This window comes from Medicago sativa, chromosome 2, assembly GCF_051527215.1.
Source record: "Medicago sativa cultivar Bolivia chromosome 2, Bolivia_mono, whole genome shotgun sequence".
Lineage (NCBI taxonomy): Eukaryota > Viridiplantae > Streptophyta > Magnoliopsida > Fabales > Fabaceae > Medicago > Medicago sativa.
In genome coordinates this window covers 31,060,001-31,080,897 of record NC_140750.1, presented here as the reverse complement: position 1 = coordinate 31,080,897, position 20,897 = coordinate 31,060,001, and the positions used below count along the sequence as shown (strand labels likewise).

Here is a 20,897-nt window from a genome sequence, read left to right as displayed (position 1 = left end):
AGTGTAAAATTATTACATCAAAATCCCCAGATATGTCACAAAAGCATCTAAAAATATACAAATGTCCTAAAAATGCTCGAACAAGACCTTACTCATCCTGTGGATTGTGACTCCTAGTCCTCCTCCGCGTAACCGGCACCTCCTGCATAATGTTATACTCGGACCGGATGCCCTCCATAACGCCGACAAAGAGAGGTTTTGAAAACACACCAAGAATCTTCATAGCACCTTCCACTCTGCGCCTAATGTTGTCAATGATCTGGAATGGGTCGGGAACTGTCAGGCCCACTGCTATTTTGGGTCCATCTGATATTTAAACGTGAATTCTGCTCTTTACCCAAACAGTTTCGCTCATTCCCAAAAGTAAAAGACAGTTTTGCTCTTACGCATGTTAACTTACGTAGCGTGGGTTAACTCACGCCAGTTATGTTATTAGCGTGACTTAAGTCACGCAGCATGAGTTAACTCACGCCAGTGTAAATTTCAAAACAATTTAACGTGAGTTAACTCACGTTTATTAAATTCACCCCCAAATTGAAAATCCATTCTCAAGTATCATTGAAATTAGATGAAAAAGAGGGCGAAAGAGAGAAGCAAGTTTGTCCTCCTGAGATAAACAATCAATAAAAACAGTTTCAAATTCTTTGATTGCTTTGGATGTGTGCCTATTTTCTTCTTCAAAGTTTGTCCTCCAAAGCATCGCTTCATTAAACAATTTTCATTTTTGTTGGTAGATTTACACCTCATGTCATCATTAATTGTTTGATCCTTATCGTTTTACCATTCACCTAAATAAAAGTTTGTTTTAACACAAGGTAGGTAGGCTGAGCCTCTATGTACCATCCATGCTTCAAGTGAGGAGACGTGTTGGATTTAACAACTTATTAATGATAAACTATAAAAATATTGGTTGATTTTGAAGGCAGAAAACAGAAATATATGTGACCAGTGGGAAGTCTGTTTTCAGCAAGCGTGACTTAAGTCACGTGAAAAATTTGAAAATTTATACTAGCGTGAGTTAACTCACGCAGCATGACTTAACTCACGTGAAAAATTTGGAAATTCGTACTAGCGTGAGTTAAGTCACGCTACATATCTTAAGTCACGCATCATTTTGCACTAGCGCATGTTAAGTTGGGTAAGGGTAAAAAGGTCATTTACTTTGGGAATGAGCAAAACAATTTGGGTAAAGAGCAGAATTCTTTAAACGTTGCTCTCCTATCCACCAATCCTTCCAAAATAATGTCTTATTTCCGCTACCAAGCTCTCATTGAATTACCAGTGAAATCCAGTTTGATTCCAAATCAAATTCCCTTCCAATCGAACACAAATCTCTCCACCATAGCAAATCCAGTCTTCCACCTATTTCAGTGATAAGTTGAACAATTTATATAATGGAGACATTAGATAACTTTACAATTATAATACCTATTTCAAACTAAAAATGGGACATGGGTATTGTTTTCCGTCTGATACCTACCCATACCAAGCACAAATTCAATGACCATGAAGGTTTTTATATAAAGCATAAATATGTTCGAAGACATCCCTTCTACACTTCACCATTTCAAGAATAACGTTACCATAATTATGACTACTCACCAGCCTCTACCATCTATTGATACATCCTCCTCGGACTCAAGATGCAAAAAATTATACCTACATGGTTTGCACACCTTAACTGCTCCCAGAGCTGCAATCTTACTGCCATTGTAGTATAGCAGATACTGATAGGTTATTCACATCAAAACCATGATAGTGGTCGGTACCTCTAGCCTCCCTTTATATTAGCTCCTTCCACACCTCCAAAGAAATAATAAGCATACAAATTTAAGCACTCAAGACATTAACAGTAACAACATCCATCATCCAAGAAACTCTAAAAAGAACAACAAATAAACTAAGATAATAACAAGATAGTATTCTAAAGAATTCAAATTCACAAAATCATCCATGTTATACTCGACATCATCAGCAGCCCCATGGTCAATAATCGTGTACATCAAAACTTATTTTTGAAATATTTACCCTATTAAAGATGCTATGTGTTTTAATTCAACTACTAAATATGGTTATGTTTCATAATTTTAAACTGACTCAACTTTAAATACTACACATATATTTGTCGGTCGAAGACTATGAAATAGTTCGATAACAATTTGCATGTGAGAACAAAGCCAAATAAATTTTTGTAAATAAAATCTCTATATAATCCAAAATAATCATGCAACATGTATACCAAAACTTAAATCAAACAGAAATTTACCTAAAAACTCAAATTGAATTACTCTCTAACAAAACAAATGACCCATATCTTAAATCGCAAACTAATTCCCTTTCAACCTAGTAACCCATATCTTAATCCATAATTTAATCATGAAAAAATTTATCCAAAAACACTTAAATTAAATTACCGTCTCACACACAAAAATTTACCCAAAAAATTAAATTAAATTACTATCACAATAATGTCAATTTTTTTGGTGTGGAAGTTAGTCAATTTTAACACACAAAAAACCAATTTGTATGAACGACATGAAGCTACTTGCCGTCCTTGCATGGCATTTTTATTTTTATCTTTATAGAAAAATAATTCCTCGTGGAATGCATGCCATTATTTTACCCTAGTTTGCATTCATTTTGAGCAAGGCTCATACTCCCTCCGTTTCAAAATGAGTGTCACTTTAAAACAAAAAAATTTGTTTCAAAATGAATGTCACTTTCAATTTCCAATGCAATAATAACTTTTTCTTTTCAATTGTACCCTCCAATTAATACTTTGCACACTACTTCCAAAGTATTACTTTTAAAACTAACCAATAGTTAACAAGGATAATTTGGTAAAATAACCATTCTCTTTCTTTTAATCATTGTATTTCTTAATATGTGTGTAAACACCTAGAACGACACTCATTTTGAAACGGAGGGAGTAATATTTTATTTTAACAAATCCTTCATGGACACAAACTAGAAACACATGTTTTAGGCATACTTAAAGTCAAAACATTTTGTTTTATTACAAGTTTAGGTGAGTTAAGAAATGAGTTAAGATCCTATCCATTTAAACTATTCTCCATTTCTTCCATGTCAAAAGATAAAGACAAAAAAAAAAATCTTAAAAATAATTAATGAGATTGAATGTGTGAGAAAAATTACCAATTTTTTTATATTAAGAGTGGTATCGCTATGAACCAAAATATTGTCTTGGCTTTTGGGACGATACTTGTCTCCCCGCAATATCTTTCTTCTCCTAGAAACTGTGTCCAAATTGTGGTGGCGGGAAAACTACACTTTTTTATATATGCTGATGCTGATGAACTCAAATGTATGATTTTTTTTTTCTTCGTACCTAGTATTTGCTTATTTATTTTGTGTCACCCTCCAATTCAAAGAGGTCATAATTATCCTTAGTTGCTTGGTTTATTTATTGAAAAAATGATCAAAAGTGTTCAAAGAGCATTTGTATGTTAAAAAATGACTTTTTCATATAAAATTTATCAATTATTTTCTTTTTTAAATCTTTAATGAGTGTCTTAAGTGCATTTGTCAGCATGACTCGTATTTATTTAGTCCTCGTTAAAAATAGTTAAATATACCAACAATGAAGCCTATGTTTGCTATAGTGATGGATATGTCAGAATCACGTGGATCGTCGATATTCTGACATAGCCATTGTGATAACAAATATACATGAATTGCTATGATTGAAAAGAGATTTGGACCTCTACCGCAGGTGGTCAAGATTGGAAGCCAGGCCAATGATTCTTGGGTATGGAGAAAACTTGATAAAAGGTACGAATCCATATTGTGTTTTTCACGTATTCTCTGATAGAAATTCGTTTTTAAAATAGCTAAATTTTATAAATAAATTAGTTTGTAGTAAACTTACATTGATGTGATATCAACATGCATTGTGACATGTCTAGTTAGCCTGCCACATATGGACTATTTTTTAAATGTTATTTTAAAATTTCAAAAATATATTTGTAAATTAAAAAATAAGGTTTATTTTAATCGATGACTACAATTTCGAGAATTTCCTTATTCATTCATAAATAGTAACTTTTTTTTTTAAAATAAGATCTCCTTTAATTACTTCATTCATGGACATCTCTTCACTTTCTGATGCAAACAATGGGACCATCCACTCACATGAAGCTACTTGCCGTCCTTGCATGGCATTTTTATTTTTATCTTGATTAGAAGAATACTTCCTCGTGGAATGCATGCAATTTTTTTTAGGTAAAATAGAAATATATTAAATAAAAAGAAAGAGATACACATACGGGGGACATTAGACCTGACCCAGGAATAACCAAATGAGGAATACATCGTTATAAAAACAGTTCAAATGGATCAACTCTAATCTATCATAATAAAAAAACACTAATAAAAGGCGTAACCCAACGAACCCGCGTACGGACGCAAAATCAAGTTGCAAAAAAGTATGACGAGTGAATATCTGCAGAGAAACAGTTACAGTGTAAATATGGCTCATAATTTTTTACCCTAGTTTACACATTCATTTTGAGCAAGGCTCGTAATTTTTTATTTTAACAAATCTTCTATAGACACAAACTACAAACACTCATATTTGGCATACTTACATAAAGTCAAAAAAAAAAAAAATTACTGGTTTAGGTGAGTTGAGAAATAAGGGTTATCAATTTCCTCAAAAAAATAAATAAATAAGGGTTATCAATGTTCGATTTTAAAGTTCAACAAGCATTGTTAGAGGTACTTACAAATCAGTCTCCATGCTAGTAGAGTAGGGAGTTGAAACCATAACTTACATATGATTCAACTCCTTACCAACTAAACATAAAATAAAAACATTGAATGAACTTTTTAGTTATTTTTAAAATAATTAAAGATTAATTAAGAGGTAAACTTACCATTTTGTGAGTGTGCCAAGGAACTTGCCTGTTTGAAATAGTTTTTGTTTTCAGTTTTTGAAATATATAAGTCCTCTTTTCACAATGGTTATCCTTTTACATATTTTAATTTTTTAGTCCCCAAAACTAAAAAATTCAAAACAGTTTCAAAAACTGTAATTTTAAAAATAGTTTAGCAAACAAGTTTTTGATTTTCAAGTTTTTAAAAACTAAAAAAGAGTTTTTGGGAAGTGTTTCAAATAGGCTCTCCTGGCTATATATTAAGCTCTTGTCTAAACCCTAAACCCTAAACCCAAACCCCCGTCTATTGCAATTAGCTAACCCATTTTTTATTTTTCACTCAACTGTTTGCAGTTTTCCCCAAAAAATTCCTTCCCTTTTTTTCCTTTTAAAACCTGTTTTGTTTAGAAACACAAGCAGAGAGAGATGAAGAAGAAGAGAAAGAAGAAGATCACCTACCAAGTAATATATATTTTATTTTCTTTTTAAATCCTCTTGTTGATCTGTTTTAGATTATCACTTCTTACTTCATTCTTCTCATGAACACTAAGATTCTAGCATGCATACATGTTGGATTGATTGATTAATTAATTTGATTAGGATCACTAAGATCTAGACTCCATGAATTATCATAATTAATTATTGGGTCTTGCTAACTTGTGTCTTAAGACACAAGATAAAAAGCTAAACAAGTCTTAATATTGCATCGAACCTTGTTTATTGTATCATGTACTTTATCATATGAAACATTAAATCATTTTTTTTCTAATAACATTTAACCATTTGATTTATATATGTGAGTACGTGATTTCTATTTACTCATACTTTCATGTGTTAATACTATTGCCTCTTATATAAGTTATATTGGTCCACAGTTTCTTTTTATAGGGGCACTAGTGCAGAAAACACTTTTTAAATCGGGTGAATATGACTTTTTAAATCGGGTGAACATCCGATTTATAGGTGGCCGATTTAAAAAGTGTATTTGATTTTAAAGCAGCCCCCTTTACCCGATTTAAAATCGTTTAATTTAAATCGGTTGAACCGATCTAAAATCTTTTAATTTAAATCGGTTGAACCCATTTAAAAAAGGCTAACAAGAGTCAAAAATCATTGAATTTAAATCGGTTCACCCCATTTAAATTCTCTCTGTATTTTAGTTTTTTTTATACACAATTATGGTACTGAATATAATTTGAAATATCAAAATTGTGGTTAATTAATTGTATCTAGTGAATGGTTAATCAGTTGCAACACCTTGTTATATTCATTAACCATCCATTGAATGTAATTACCCACATATTATAAGATATATGTCTAACATGAGGTAGGCAAATAATAAAGTGTATGATAATTATTTTTTGAAGAATATAAAAGCTAAGGAAGGCAAATAAACAAGTTAAGACAAGTGTACAAATGCACAAAGCATCTCATCAAGTCCCAAACATCTAACCCAATACAGTCTACTTCAGGGTAATTTTCATTGACAACCCACAGTCTAACATTGCAATTGGTGAACGTAGAAGACAATGATAGAAACCAACCGGTATTATTATTAAAAATAGGGGGAAAGTTCCTGGATTACAATTGAATTCCCAAAGATATTCAAGAGTCTCAAGACTCTCTTAAAACCAAAATGGCCCTAAGTCTATACAATTGAAAAGATAGCCGCTCTATATCTCAAATCTTATTTCCAGGCAACATGCCTTATTTCTGTCAACTAAACCTCTAATTAGCTTTTGGTTAACCTGCAAAATACAATGCTTACTGAACTTCCGAACCTGCAAAATACATCTCACAAGATGTAATGCTAACTAAATAAAAACATCATGGAATTTCCATGTTCTGGTGAGGTAGGTAAATGAAAGCAATATAGAGAAAGTAATATAAAAGCGGCAGCGTGACATACAAAGAACAATCTAAAAGAAATATCGTACTTATTGTTTATTAAAGGGGTTGGTTATATATGCTTCAGAATACTTGTGAATGCTATAAGCATAACATGAGGTACAATTATAAGATATATGTCTAACATGCATGGCACACATACATACTTGAAAACGGCCTTAAAAATGGCCGTAAACTTACAAAACAAGATCGAGGTTATATGAAAACAGCAGATTCCATAGAAAGAACTTAATCTTAGGATAGATATTACCTTCAAAAAAAATTATCTCCTTGCTAGAACAAAGAAAGTGTTTGCATGTTTACAAGATGGCTGGATCATTCTGAATTCATTGATGCCTCAGACCAACCAGTTCAATATCAAATATAAGTGTCCCTAAAGTCGAACATTCACCATTAGCAAGTCGAGTCGGATTAAAAATGCTAGTGAACAGCCACTGCCTGTCAAAGAACTTTTTTTTTTGTTCGAAAGAATACAATAAAAATTAGTACCGTAGTAGTCAATCAAACGTATATAATAAGCTCCAACTAGAGAATATATGTCTGCGCGCGCGTGTTTGTGATGAAAAAACCTATCAATTTAGCTAATGTATATTGTATATATGCATAACAATCAATCAAACGTAACTATGTAATTCAGGATCATAAAAGGATTCTTACATGAGGCTGATGTGTTCTGATACCCAAGTGAGGGAGGTATGATGACTCTGCGAATACCACCGACTTTCATTGATCTCACTGCCACATCAATTCCAGCAATTACCTGAACACAAACATTTGATTCTCATATGATTAACTTCTTTATAAGCATGACATTATAAAGTGATTGTAACCAATGAAATAGTTAAGTGATTGTAATGCAATAAATAAGGTTATGTTAATGAAAAAAAATACTACGTAAATATTGTAGTATTGATTTTATAAAAGAAATAAATAATTTGAGATAGAAAAATAATAAAAAAGACACCTAATTTGAGAGACTAATAATTTTGTTGTCTCTTGAAAGGTTTGACTATTTAATAATTCCATTACATTTTCATTACAAAAATAATAAAACCAGAACCATAGTTTTTATTGAATGTTTTTCTTTCCTATTTCTGATTTTGTCTGTTAGAATAGTGACAAAGTTAGTTTTGAAGCTTCACCAACCTTTTACAGCCACTATAAATGCTTACAAGGACTTAAGTTTCTGAAAAGCATGCAAACAAACATAAACAGCTGAAAAAGTGTATAAAACAGCTTTGAAAAAACTACTATCAACACATGCAACACCAAGTAGCCTTAGAATTTATTTCTATCAGAACTCAACTACCCTGCAAGTCACAGTTCTGAAACACACACCTTTTGCTGCAGATTTCATTCCAGTTTCAGTTTTCATAATGTTAGAGGTTTATACTGTGAAAGTTGAGGAAGGAAGGCCTGTTACATCTGATGGAAGGCCATGTTCTGCTAAGATTTTGTTGCAATACACATGATCCAAGACAGTCTTTTCAACATGCCGTGCAAACATACTGAATAGCATCCCAATGTAAAGCATAGGATCAGTTAATCCCTAAAATTTTGAATAAAATTAAAATAATAAAAATAATTATTAACAACTTTTAATTCAGATTAGGTTACAAAAATTGATTCCTTACTGGAATTTTTCTGTCAAGTAAACGTAATGGAGACTGTGGCAGCCGCGGCAAATTCTAAAATCAAATGAAAAGTGTTAATCAAACAATAATTACACTTACAGAAGAATAGTGCCACAAGTAAAGATTAATAGACTGAATTCAAATATAAACTCAATAATTAAAGATGTTAAGTCAAAACTAACAAGGAATTTAGCAAGCATAAATTTTGAGAAGAAACCTTCAAATTGAAATTGCTTGTTCCAAGCTTATCATCAGGATCACTTGAAAAGGCGCTTTCCTCAACATTGACTCCATACTCAACTGTTCCTTTCTCTCCATGTATCATTTCGTGCCAGAACACTTTTTCGATATCTAAACAAGAGAGATCTTCTTTACCGTAAAATCTATTGGAAAATGCCTTGTTTGCAAGAGCTTCAAATTCATGATATGTATATTTTCTAGTACAAACAATATCTAAAACCAAGTTAGTCAATTCAGGCTTCTACTTTAAGGGAAAAATTAAATACTAATCAACAAAAGCATGTTCTCCCTAAACCCTACTAGTGAGCATTTAAAATTCTATTTCGAATATGCATCAGGCTGTGGCACATCTAATTCCATAAAAGGCAAAAAATTAAGTCACATATATGTAAAATCAGTGGACTAGCTGTATATATGGGGCATAACAAGCCAAGAGAACGTGATGCAAAAGATGAGAAGAATCTAAAAAAAATTCACAATATAACACTCATAAAACAGGTCACAGCCAACTTTCCGAAGTTAAAACCCATCACTGAAATGTCTTCACCCCTAACCCCGCTTATATATCGAATGGGGTTCAGGCAGAACAAATTATACCTGTAGTAGAGCCACAAAAGATGAGACCAAGCTATTAATGCTAGAACTCGAACTTGTAGACAGTTTAATGGTCTTTAGACTGCCCTGCCAAAGAGATGAGACAAATCCAGTCAGTAACAATTACATGATGCAATCGGACAAACATGGATGACAACGCAAAAGAATTCCAAATTTTCCAAAACAAGAAGCAGAACAAACAAAAAGCACCGACATATTTCTTTTAAAATGTTTATGCATATCCAGAGGAGTACAAACCTGTCAAGATTGCAAAACATGTTGATCTCTTGGGCAAAACAATCACGCAGAGGAAGCACAACTGGAATTTCCCATCTAGCGTCAACATACTGTATATCAGCAGGTAATGTATATCCTTGAACCCACAAGCACGAAGATTCAGAACCAAATTGACACACACCCAATTGGGTTTAATGAAACAGATCCACAACTAAACACGGGACATAACCAAAACCACCGAACACACAATAGACAGTAACACAAAAGCACAAAAAACACCAAAAACGGCGAACAGAACCAAGGAAACAACCGGCCAGGAACAGAACCAACGAAACCAACAATACAGAAACAGAAGAAAAAAAAACGATAAGAACCAAAAAACGTCGGCCACCCAAAGAGGAGATGGCGCGACACAAACCTTCATCCTCCGGCGAGGCTACACACCCCCAACCCGGTGAGGCTCTGAACAAGAGAAACCAAATCAGATCTTGTGACCTCGAAAACGTGAAGTCCGCGAGCAACGACGAGCTAGAAGAAAACAAAAAACCTGCCGGCAAAACGACGAGACAAAAGGACGACAACCAAGAAGACGAGAGCGCCGGAGGACGAAGGAAAATGGAGATGGTACGGAGAAAGAGCTCTCGTCGCACCACCAGCTTCTAGATCTACATCACGGTGGCTGAATTTTAACGATTGATGAGAGTGATTGGAGATTTGAGTCTAGGGTTGATGAAGATTGGGGTTGAGATCTGGTTCGCATATGAATGTTGTGGGCGTGTGGTGAGAAATTAGATTTGTGGCACTGATGAATTTGGGTCTTATTTTTTAATTTTAATATAAAATTGTTTTTAAATGGGTTTACCCGATTTAATATCTAATGGTCTCAAATTCCTTTCCTTCACACGGGCTTTTAAGTCATGTGGATAACATCCCATTTAAAATCCCTGTTTTAATAAGTCATTTTTGTACTAGTGGGGATCACGATGTAAGTATATATGTCACATGAAGTCATGTTTTTCTTTGCCTTCAAACTATACTGTTATTATTTCTCCAACAATAACAATGGTTTTTGCTTGATTTCAGCGCTGTTTTCAACATATCGTTTGGTCTTAGCACAAATAAACGGCATGACATCCACCCACAAATCTACTTCATACTTATGTTGTTCATTTTGATTTGTTCAAGTATGTTATGTTCAACACCAAAGTGGTGGAAATGAAGTAATTTGTTCGGGACAAAGAGGGTTTTGATTTTCCGATGTCCACATACATTTTTTTCTTAGGGATTCTATGCGGAATAAGTAAGTAGAATTTTTATTTGTTACTTGCTTTTCTTTTTAATTTGAGAATGAATAATCAAGTTATGATGTATTTGTGACAGGGACCGTCCATCCATCTATTCTAACATGGCCTTTGTGGGTTATGTTGAGAGTCTTCAAATCTTTACACTTTCAGAGATACATTCCATGTGGCTGGCTGGTCTAATAGATAACAAATTTAAGCTTCCAAGTGCTTAGAAGATATTTACACAAACAATTAATGACATAGAAACAATGAAAAAATCTACAAGGTTTTACAAAAGGAACTGCATCACAACATTTGGTATCAATCATAATGATGAGTATGTGAATATCTGGGTTGGAATACATGGAGCAAGAAGAACTTCATCAAATAAATATTTACTCCTTACACCGTTGGAGACTATAAGAAGAAAGATTGAGATTTCTATTTGGTTCATAACGACCGTTCTATTTTATTGTTGCATTTAATATAATTTTGTACATGAAAAAAAATGTAGGTGTACATTTTTTTGAAGTTTATACATGTGTCTATATTTTTACTAATACGTGAACTTTTTTTTTTTAATTTACACACATGTCTATATTTTCTCATATTTAATACGGAAATAATTTTTTGTATAATTTATATATATGTATATATTTTTATTCATATATCAATACTGAGATATAGATATTTTTATAATTTCTACGCAATTACGACTTTGCTTTAAAAAAAAGTGTGTAACGCGCTCACTCGTCAGTATGCATGGGTAGTCTGCTAGAGCATTTGATTCATCTCTTGTAACCTGTATAGAAAGATATGTTCTTAGAACAATTAGTAATGATATAATTTTAGTTCATTTTTAACAAATGAAAAATAGATTATTTTCTTTGTAATTTTGGTTGTTACAACTATTTTTAATATAACTATTAAATTTATTAACTAGTCTCCCCTCTTGTGCATACTATTTTCTCCTTTTTTTTAATAATATATAGGTGGTAGACGATGGAGGTGACAGTTGGGTGCCAACCTAGTTGGGATGCTTCGGTCTCCTCTTGATACCCTCCCTACTTCTTTGCCTATCAAAAATAATTTATTATTATTTAATTATTTGACAAAAAAAAATTGTCTCGCTAATATTGTGAGGTCAAATCCGCCTCTATATCTAAGTCGTGTGTTTTGGGTTCTTTATAAGGAATAATTAATTGGTTAATTCAGTTGGTAGGAACATTACATAAATGATCAGAGTTCGAACTCTAAATTTTCCACTTATTCACCTTAAGAGGTGAATGTCTATCAATTACGCTACTTGACCAACAAAAAAAAGAATAATTGATGACTAGATTTTCATAAAAAAAAAAAAAAAATCCTTACCCCTTAAGTTTTCACCACATTATGTAAGGGATTAACATGAATGCGAGATAAATTTAGGTATTTTAATGTGGGCTAACCTATACTGGTTATTTTTTTCTTCATATTATTTAAAATTTCAATAAAGTTCACTCACTTAGCTAGCCAAAGTTGGAGAATCATAACTAATAATCTTCAAGATTTTCAGTTCGATTCATTCTGTTGTCAGTTTCAGTAGGGAAGTTTAGTTTACTTCCAAAAAAAAATCTTCGACTCCTTTTGGCTCAATGTTTAAAAGACTTAATTCCAATTTTCTAGAGGCTAATGAGCAAGGTTAAGCTAGCTACTACACTTGAAAAGGTATACACATTATTAAAAAAGACTTGATTCCAATAGTGTTCCTGTGTATAAAATTAAATCCATAAATTTAAGTACACAAGAATTTGAAATAATCATTTCACAAGAGTACTCTAATGATAAAACACAAAATTTAATGCAAATCCAAAATTTATAGCTATGTAATTTGATAATTGTTATGTGGTACTTATGTTTTTTGAAAGGTCTTTTTTTACTAATGTACTTATGTTTTTTAAAAGATTTCTATACAACCATTTGAAGTTATTTAATCAAGTATAAATTTTTTCAAAATTTTATGAAATTTGACAAGTTGATCTATTCCGTCAATACTTTTTGTAGAGGAGTGAAATTCAATGCAAATTAAGTCAGCTCAAAATTACTTCTAGAGTAACTTCATCTATTCCATCAATAGCACAAAAGAATATCTGCTGCATTTCACCTCTCCTTATCCTTGGTTGGCAATTTCAAAGACATTTCAAATTCAAAATGTTAAATGAATATTTGGCTTAATGCACTGTCTTCACGCTCAAATGGATCATATACCGGCCAAATTTAACCGTATGAATTACGTCCATAATTTGGACCATGCATAAACAAATATAATACCTTGTCTTATTTTTTGGTGACATCTCTCATACCTTGTATGAAAGAGTATGTGATGAGTACATTTGATTATAAAATTATACATGTAACATAATATCATACATTAAACTAACATAGACATTGACATTTTAGCAGGACCATTGCATCATTTACATCGCCAATTGAAAATCATAGCAAAACTGCTATATAAAAAGTAAAACAACACTATAAGAGGCATTGGTTGATCAATTGAAATTAAAGTCTTCAGAATCAAAGTCTAAATTTTTTGTGTTGTTTTATTGTTTACATAGTTTTAATTCAATTCATTGCTTCATTGAGTTTGATCACATCACAAAGTCACAAAAATGAAATTGCCAATGGTATTACCAATAATGCCCTTTTCATTTTTGGTGACTCTACTGTTGATTCTGGCAACAACAACTATATAGATACTATTCCTGAAAACAAAGCAGATTGTAAACCATATGGACAAAATGGGGTTTTTGATAAACCCTCAGGACGATTCTCAAATGGCCGTGTTATTACAGATTTTATAGGTATATAACATACCACTGTGACTATCTTTTTTTTCTTCGATTTCAAATTTTGAATGCAATTCGTTGTTTTGAATTTGGGGTTGCGAACGCAAAGTTGTTACGTTCTGAATCTTTATATTGTAGTAAGATGTGGACAAATGTGACCGATGCGGCCACAATTGCTCTTGTGATGTCACTGCAAGACCTTTGAACTTTTATATTGTAGCTGAAATTGTGATTGCAGACTTAAGAACTATGATTTGATTTATATAAAGAGACCATGAGACTGGTCTCTATACTCTTTGGAATAGTGTTCAAAGAATTTTATGGTTAAAATGTTTATATTCTCGATTTTTTTTTAAGGAAATATTCTCGAATTTTATCATTGATTTTTAGGCCAATTAATATACTTTGTCCTTTTGTGTACGAGACACTTAATATTGAAGGATTGTTTAGTGCCCTACAACGATACATATAATTACATTTAATTATTATTGGTGTTATGTGTCTGTGTCAATGTTGTGTCATATGTCCATATTTGTATGCTTCATAGGTATGACATGTGAGGTACTAATTTTCTATTGATTGTTGATGCAGCTGAATATGCAAAGTTGCCTCTGATTCCTCCATTTTTAAAACCATCTATTGATTATAGTAATTGTGTCAACTTTGCTTCTAGTGGGGCTGGTGTTCTTCCTCAAACCAATCAGGGACTGGTAGTCCTTACACATATTGTTTAAGCATTCTCTTATATTATATATTAATTTTCTTTAATTACTGATTTAGATGAGCATTTGATAAACATGTTTTAGGACATAATTGATTTTGTGATAGTTAACTAATTTATGTTTAAATGGTTTTACTCTTAAAAAGCTTGTTTAATATAAAAGGTGATGTAAATTTTCTAATTCAACATAAATTAAATAGGTGATTGATCTTCCAACACAATTAAGTAACTTTGAAGAAGTGAGGAAATCACTAGCAGAAAAGCTTGGAGAGGAGAAGGCAAAGGATTTGATCTCAGAAGCAGTTTATTTCATTAGCATTGGAAGCAATGATTACATGGGTGGTTATTTAAATAACCCAAAAATGCAAGAAAGCTACAATCCTGAACAATATATTGGGATGGTCATTGGAAACCTCACACAAGCAATTCAAGTAAGAATCTGTTTTATTAGATTCTTTATTAAATTTTTATTGGAAAATGTTACCAAAATAGTTATAATTTTTTGTAAATTTAGAACTAATGCTGAATTAAATTTTGAAAAAGTTATTTAATTAAAATGTTCAGGCCTAAGTAGCTGCAAAATCACCTTCAACTAACTAAAATACAAAAAGTTAGTTTCTCAATTTATAATAACAATTTTCCTTAAAGAAATGATATAATCAATTTGATCATTCTATGTGTACAGATACTATATGAGAAAGGAGCAAGAAAATTTGGATTTTTAAGTTTGTCTCCTTTGGGTTGCCTACCAGCCCTTAGAGCTGCAAATCCTGAAGCAAACAAAGGTGGTTGTTTTGAAGCAGCTTCTGCTCTTGCTCTAGCACATAACAATGCTTTGAGTAATATTCTTACAAGCCTCAACCAAGTCCTTAAAGGGTTCATGTACACAAATTCTAATTTCTATGATTGGCTTCAAGATAAAATAAATAATCCCACAAAATATGGTATGTCTTTCAATGCCATTTATTATATGTCAATATTCATGATATCTGACTTATGTAACACCGACATTTCAGATTGAAGGTGTATTCGGTATCTGACATGTGTCAGTATCTAATACTGAGACATGTGGTCAAATTCAATTATTCTATTTGACTTATGTAGCACCGACATTTCAGATTGAAGATGTATTCAGTCTCTGACATGTGTCAGTATCTGATATTGATACATGTGGTCAAAATCAATTATTATATTTATCAAATTATTACTAGTGTCAACATGTCAATATCATGTTGGTTATTTGTATTTGCATCGGTTTTTCATAATGTGTGACCAAACAATTTTTTTGTTTTTCAATGAAGGTTTTGAGGATGGGGTTAATGCTTGTTGTGGAAGTGGACCATATGGAGGTATCTACACATGTGGTGGCACAAAGACAATTAAAGAATACAACTTATGTGACAATGTTGAAGAGTTTGTATGGTGGGATTCTTTCCACCCAACAGAGAAGATTCATGAGCAATTTGCAAAGGCTTTATGGAATGGATCACCTTCCATAGTTGGACCATACAATTTAGAAAGGCTATTTAACAATGACATCAAACTCATGACTATAGCTGATGTAGTTGATGTCCCAGAAATTGAGCATGGATTCTGAGTTTATATGTAAAAATATAATAACAATAGCAAAATGCCAATAACACTAGATATTTGTGTCACGACGCTTTCCATTGCATGATCGGCGCAAAGGCTAACAATACAAACCAAATGAAATAAATAAGAAACATCATTCCATATTATGAATAAACATTCAATTCAATCCATAAACTATCACTCTATCACCTATTTTGTCCATGAACTATTAAAATCAACTTAAAGTTCCCTAAACTATGAGAAATTAATCAATATGGTCAGTGACGGATCTAAGAATTTTGGAAATTGGGGGCACCACATATATATATATATATAAATTTGAAATACCAACAAAAGTATCTCTCTCTATAAATAACTAAACAATTGTTTAACCATTTATATTTGGAAAAGGTTGCGATGTTGTGTCAAGGTGTGTGTTTATGTGTGGGCCAAGAGAAAAGTATTGTGTGGACCATTTAGTCAACATTTCAACTAGTAATATATATTACTATATATTTCTACCACCTAAAAAAAAACTCAAAATTTAGTGCAGACACAAGCCTACAGACTTGTGTACATGCATCTGTCCTTGTTAAACTATACTCTTGTCCATCAGTTTGGTCTCTAGATAAGTAAATTGGGGGACCAAATTGATATATTTCTCATAGTTTAAGGACCATTTAGTTGATTTTAAAAGTTTAGGGACGAAATTGATGAGATAATGATAGTTTAGGAACAAAATTGAATGATGTATATAACATTTAGAGTATAACATTGACAACAACTTAGAATTGAAGATGGAAGTCATGAATAAGAGAAAAATGTAGGAATTAAATTATAAATTGTATCCATAATAAAAATGTTGATTATATTAAGGGGTACAAGGAGGCTTATATAGTCAATGTGAACAAGTACATAGAGACAATTTCTCTCATCAACGTATATATTATACCTTGACTTTTTACTAGTTATACAATTGAGAATCTATTTGTAGTTTAATACATATTAAGCATATGAAGATATTTAACTCAAACAAGATATTTAACATCATTTACCATAACCCAAACATAGTGGCTTGAGAAGCTCATCCAAATTGAAGGTAACTTTGGGAGTGTAATGGGATAAGGTCGTAATATTCTATCAATTCTTGTATATTTTATTCTTTATACTAGGCATGTTCAAACTATATTAAGTACTAAAGAGACCTAGCTACAATAAAAACACTGATATGTGTACAAAATACTTTATCCTCTTTATATTTAAATAGATAGATAGATACGAAAGAAGATGTGAAAATAAGCACACGTTTTACTTTATAATAATACAGTTAAGTGATTAGTTATTAACTGATTATTGTTAACTGTACTTAACCAACTTTGCTTTTCTGTTAGTTATTTTTTCTGTTAGTTCAGTTTCACATTTTCTGTTATAACCAACTTTGTCCCATTCATTTATATATAGTTTTCTTTCAATCTATGAACAACCAAACCTCATTTTTCTATAATTCTTCCAATCCTTTAACTGTTTCTAATATACACTGATTAGTCTTAATTACCCTGTTTATATATATTGATCAGAACCGTGTGAATCACACAAACAAAAACAGTTATCACTCAATTCTGCAAAACAAGATTCAACTCCAAGAAAACAGAAAAACCAGAACCAAAAGAAAATGTTGAAATCAGTATTCAACAGACAGAAACAACACACATCATCATCATCTTCATCATCAACATCACGTCCATTCAAAGAATACTACACAGAATGGTTCAACACACTCAAGAACAATCACCTTCCATTACTCCGTCGCTCTATCTCCGGCGACTCCTTAACCCTCCTCTCAACTCACGTTGAGCTCATCCACCAACACTTCCAATCTTACTACCACACCCTCGACGCAGCCGCCACCTCTGACCCTTCTCAAATCCTCAACCAAGACTGGCATAACTCCTTAGAAAAGCCTCTTCTTTGGATCTCTGACATCCATCCTTTCATCTTCACCAACCTTGCTCGTTCTTTTCTTGACGACGAAGACAATGAAACCGACGATAATTCATCGGTTTCAATCTCTTCTGATCGTCCATGGCAAATAGCCATGGCGTGGAGGAATCCATCAGAAACCCTAATAACACGTATGGAGCAAATAGAGTGCGGTTTGAAGTCCATCGTTCCAACGCTTAACGATAGGCTTGCACGCGCGGAAGGCTGTTTCGTGGAACACGTTGTTGGTGACTGGTTTTCGTGTAAAGATCGCGGTGATAATAAAGGGAAAGTTGTTTTGGGAAATGATGTTAGGGTTTACATTGAAGAGTTTGTTAGTGTTGTTCTTTATGCAAATAGGTTAAGGAGAAGTGTTCTTGTTGATATTATAAGTGCTGCAAGTGTTTATCAAGCTGCTTTGTTTCTTGAAGCTTTGTCTATGTTTCTTATTGGATTTAAAGATCATGATTTGGTTCATGCTGTGGAACATTCCAAGAGTTTTTCTGTTGATCATGCTAAAGATCATAAAGATTTTTGTCGTTCGAGGTGTCACTGATTGGTTGGTTCAATCATCATCAATGGAAGAAAGAGGAATATTGGCTTGACAATTTGTGTGCATTATGTAATTATGTATGTAATGTATGATTGTGTGAATTGAAGTTTCATTGTACTTTTTTCTTGATTTGGAGTGTTGAATATTGAAATGGCACAGATTTTGTGTTTGTGATATAGTTGAAGATGCCATTTTCTGATATTAATATTCTTTAGATTTCTGTCTGATTTTTTTTTCTTGAGTTCTAGTTGAAAATTTGGAGTTACATATTGTATTTGATTTTGGTTAATGTGTATGAATTGATACCATCTTGTTTTTGATTGGATTTAATACCTTAATGGATGAAAATATTGAATTTGGAGTGCTCTTTTAATGTATATATGCAGTGTTCTCTTTTGATTTGTTAATTAAGCAATAGTTTGGTAATGCACATATTTATACTCTTTTGAAGAGAGTTATTTAATTTTACATAAGTTTGGTCCAAAAATATTAGTGCATATAGTTTCTCTTTTCTGGTATAATGAGCTTGATCACCAAAGTAATTACTATGAGGCCAACATATATACATTAGTATCCTACACCCTAAGATAAAGCATTAGAACCTCAAACTCATCAACCAAATATTTTCTGACTTATCCAATTCATTATTTTCTTCTAGGTTAATACACCAAGCATAAGAATTTTCTGCTGCTAGTAGCCATTTCCACAAGATAACCTTAATATTGTCTAGAGCAACAAAAATGAAAAGATTTGTTGCTAATTAGATTAACAAAATAACCAAGTTATAAATAAAATTAAGGGTTTTCAAATTGCTTATTGAATTTCAAAATTTATTTTCCAAAAGCGTAAATCACGTTCAAAAAATCTTTGACTTTTGAGTTTTAGAATCAGAATATAGAGCGTCTGCAAAGATTGGAGGATGAAAAAAGAAATTCCTAAAAAACAAAAATTGATGGGGCCAAAACAATAACTTGGGCCAAAATTTCTTTCACAATGTTTTCTAAAAAACTATATTTTCGGATAAAACTAAATTTTTTTTAGAATTATATTTTTGGATATAAAAAATAAATAAAAATTAAACATCATTCATTTGTCTAAAAAAAACATTATTCATATATTACAAAACCATTGTAAAATATCGTGAACTAAAAATTTTATTTTCTTTTTGGGTGACTCAAATGAAAAATATTTGCATATAACACTGTTAGTATGAACAGAGCATATTTGCAAATTGAAGCGAGTAAAAAACATATTAATTCTATATTGCATTTGTTTCACTAAACGTAAGAAATAATGTATAAACGAAAGATATACTTTAAAGGAATATAAAGAAGAGTTAATTTAGATTAGATCAGTTGGTAAAAAGTTAACTCATATCTCACAAGACGGGAGTTCAACTCCCCTAAATATTAATGAGTATTGAGATTTACACGGGCTCAGATGAACTCCCGAAATTCAATTTATCTAAAATTTATAGAATTAAAGGAAAAATCATTTATAGCATTACAATCATTATACTTCCTTGACAAGAAGTGTTTATCTGCCATGTCAAAATGCCCTTGCGTAGGGAGGGAACGGGGTTGAGTCCTAAAGTAAAGCATATGAGCCGATCAATTGCTCCTGTGTGATTCCCCTTTTAACATTCAACTTTCTCTGTTCTTCTTTTAACTTTTCTAATTGCAAATGATTTTGAATAGCATAAAAAAGAAATGATATTGACCCAATATTCGTTTTCTAGTCCATAAAAAAAAAAAAAATCTCTTTTGCTACAGTTGACTTCTATGTCACTTCTAGTTTTAAGCCAACCAAGTTGGTAGCAAATTTGATCCTCTCCCAACTCTTTGCCTCTCATTTTTTTTTTTTAAAGAACTCTATCTCACTCTTAATTTCACTAACTCTCTTGATTATGTTTATATTTATTAATTAATAGAGGAAGAGAGATAGAGAGTTAGGAAGGGGAGAGAGAAAAATGAAAATGAGAATCCATATCCAATTGACAGTAGTACTTAATTCCCTACAATATTAGGCTTTTGGAAGTCTTAGATGCTGAGAAAATTAGACGATTAACTTTCTATCTCTATCTTAATCTTTCTTTTGATTATAATTTGATTTTTTAATATATATATATATATATATATATATATATATATATATATATATATATATATATATATATATATATATATGGGTTATGATAGAAGACACATTTTGTGAAGGTGTCTTTTATCAAGTTACTCTATGAGCTTTTGCAAAAAGACACCAACTTACTTTTATGAAGGTGTCTTTTAGCAAAGTTATAACTAAAAAGTGAAAATCACACTTTAAAGTGTTGCTTGATAAAAGACACCACCAAAGGGTGTCTTGTAACATAACCCTATATATATATATATATATATATATATATATATATATATATATATATATATATATATATATATAGGTTATAATAGAA

At 31.8% G+C, this 20,897-nt stretch overlaps 3 protein-coding genes and 1 long non-coding RNA gene across 13 annotated transcripts; 3 read left to right on the top strand and 1 right to left on the bottom strand.

Moving 5' to 3' along the window:
- Positions 1-5,183: 5,183 nt before the first annotated feature.
- On the top strand, positions 5,184-11,373 carry LOC146946205 (uncharacterized). The gene is made up of 3 exons (XR_015026664.1): positions 5,184-5,357; positions 10,592-10,808; positions 10,889-11,373. It is a non-coding gene; the product is annotated as an uncharacterized LOC146946205 (long non-coding RNA).
- LOC146946206 (lysine-specific demethylase JMJ706-like) lies at positions 6,426-10,470 on the bottom strand. 10 transcript variants are annotated; one of them, XR_015026659.1, is made up of 8 exons: positions 9,530-10,470; positions 9,275-9,358; positions 8,655-8,788; positions 8,438-8,491; positions 8,142-8,352; positions 7,461-7,563; positions 7,054-7,252; positions 6,426-6,676 (listed from the first exon to the last, which is right to left on the bottom strand). XR_015026659.1 is itself a non-coding variant. In XM_085744357.1 (5 exons), the coding sequence occupies exons 3-5, from the start codon at positions 8,760-8,762 to the stop codon at positions 8,191-8,193; spliced, it is 324 nt and encodes a 107-aa protein (XP_085600483.1). In that variant the 5' UTR covers positions 8,763-8,874; positions 9,275-9,358; positions 9,530-10,470; the 3' UTR covers positions 8,154-8,190. The 10 variants fall into 10 exon arrangements, 1 of the variants encoding a protein (XP_085600483.1); XR_015026660.1 differs by having other exon boundaries at positions 9,275-9,353; XR_015026657.1 differs by having other exon boundaries at positions 8,655-8,890; positions 9,530-10,464.
- A 1,940-nt stretch (positions 11,374-13,313) lies between the features above and the next one.
- Positions 13,314-15,998, top strand: LOC146946204 (GDSL esterase/lipase 5-like). Its single transcript, XM_085748879.1, has 5 exons — positions 13,314-13,634; positions 14,211-14,329; positions 14,541-14,771; positions 15,026-15,284; positions 15,642-15,998. The coding sequence occupies exons 3-5, from the start codon at positions 14,676-14,678 to the stop codon at positions 15,935-15,937; spliced, it is 651 nt and encodes a 216-aa protein (XP_085605005.1). The 5' UTR covers positions 13,314-13,634; positions 14,211-14,329; positions 14,541-14,675; the 3' UTR covers positions 15,938-15,998.
- A 1,447-nt stretch (positions 15,999-17,445) lies between these two features.
- INP1 (transcription factor) lies at positions 17,446-18,666 on the top strand. Its single transcript, XM_085744361.1, has one exon. The coding sequence runs from the start codon at positions 17,585-17,587 to the stop codon at positions 18,446-18,448; it is 864 nt and encodes a 287-aa protein (XP_085600487.1). The 5' UTR covers positions 17,446-17,584; the 3' UTR covers positions 18,449-18,666.
- Positions 18,667-20,897: the final 2,231 nt, after the last annotated feature.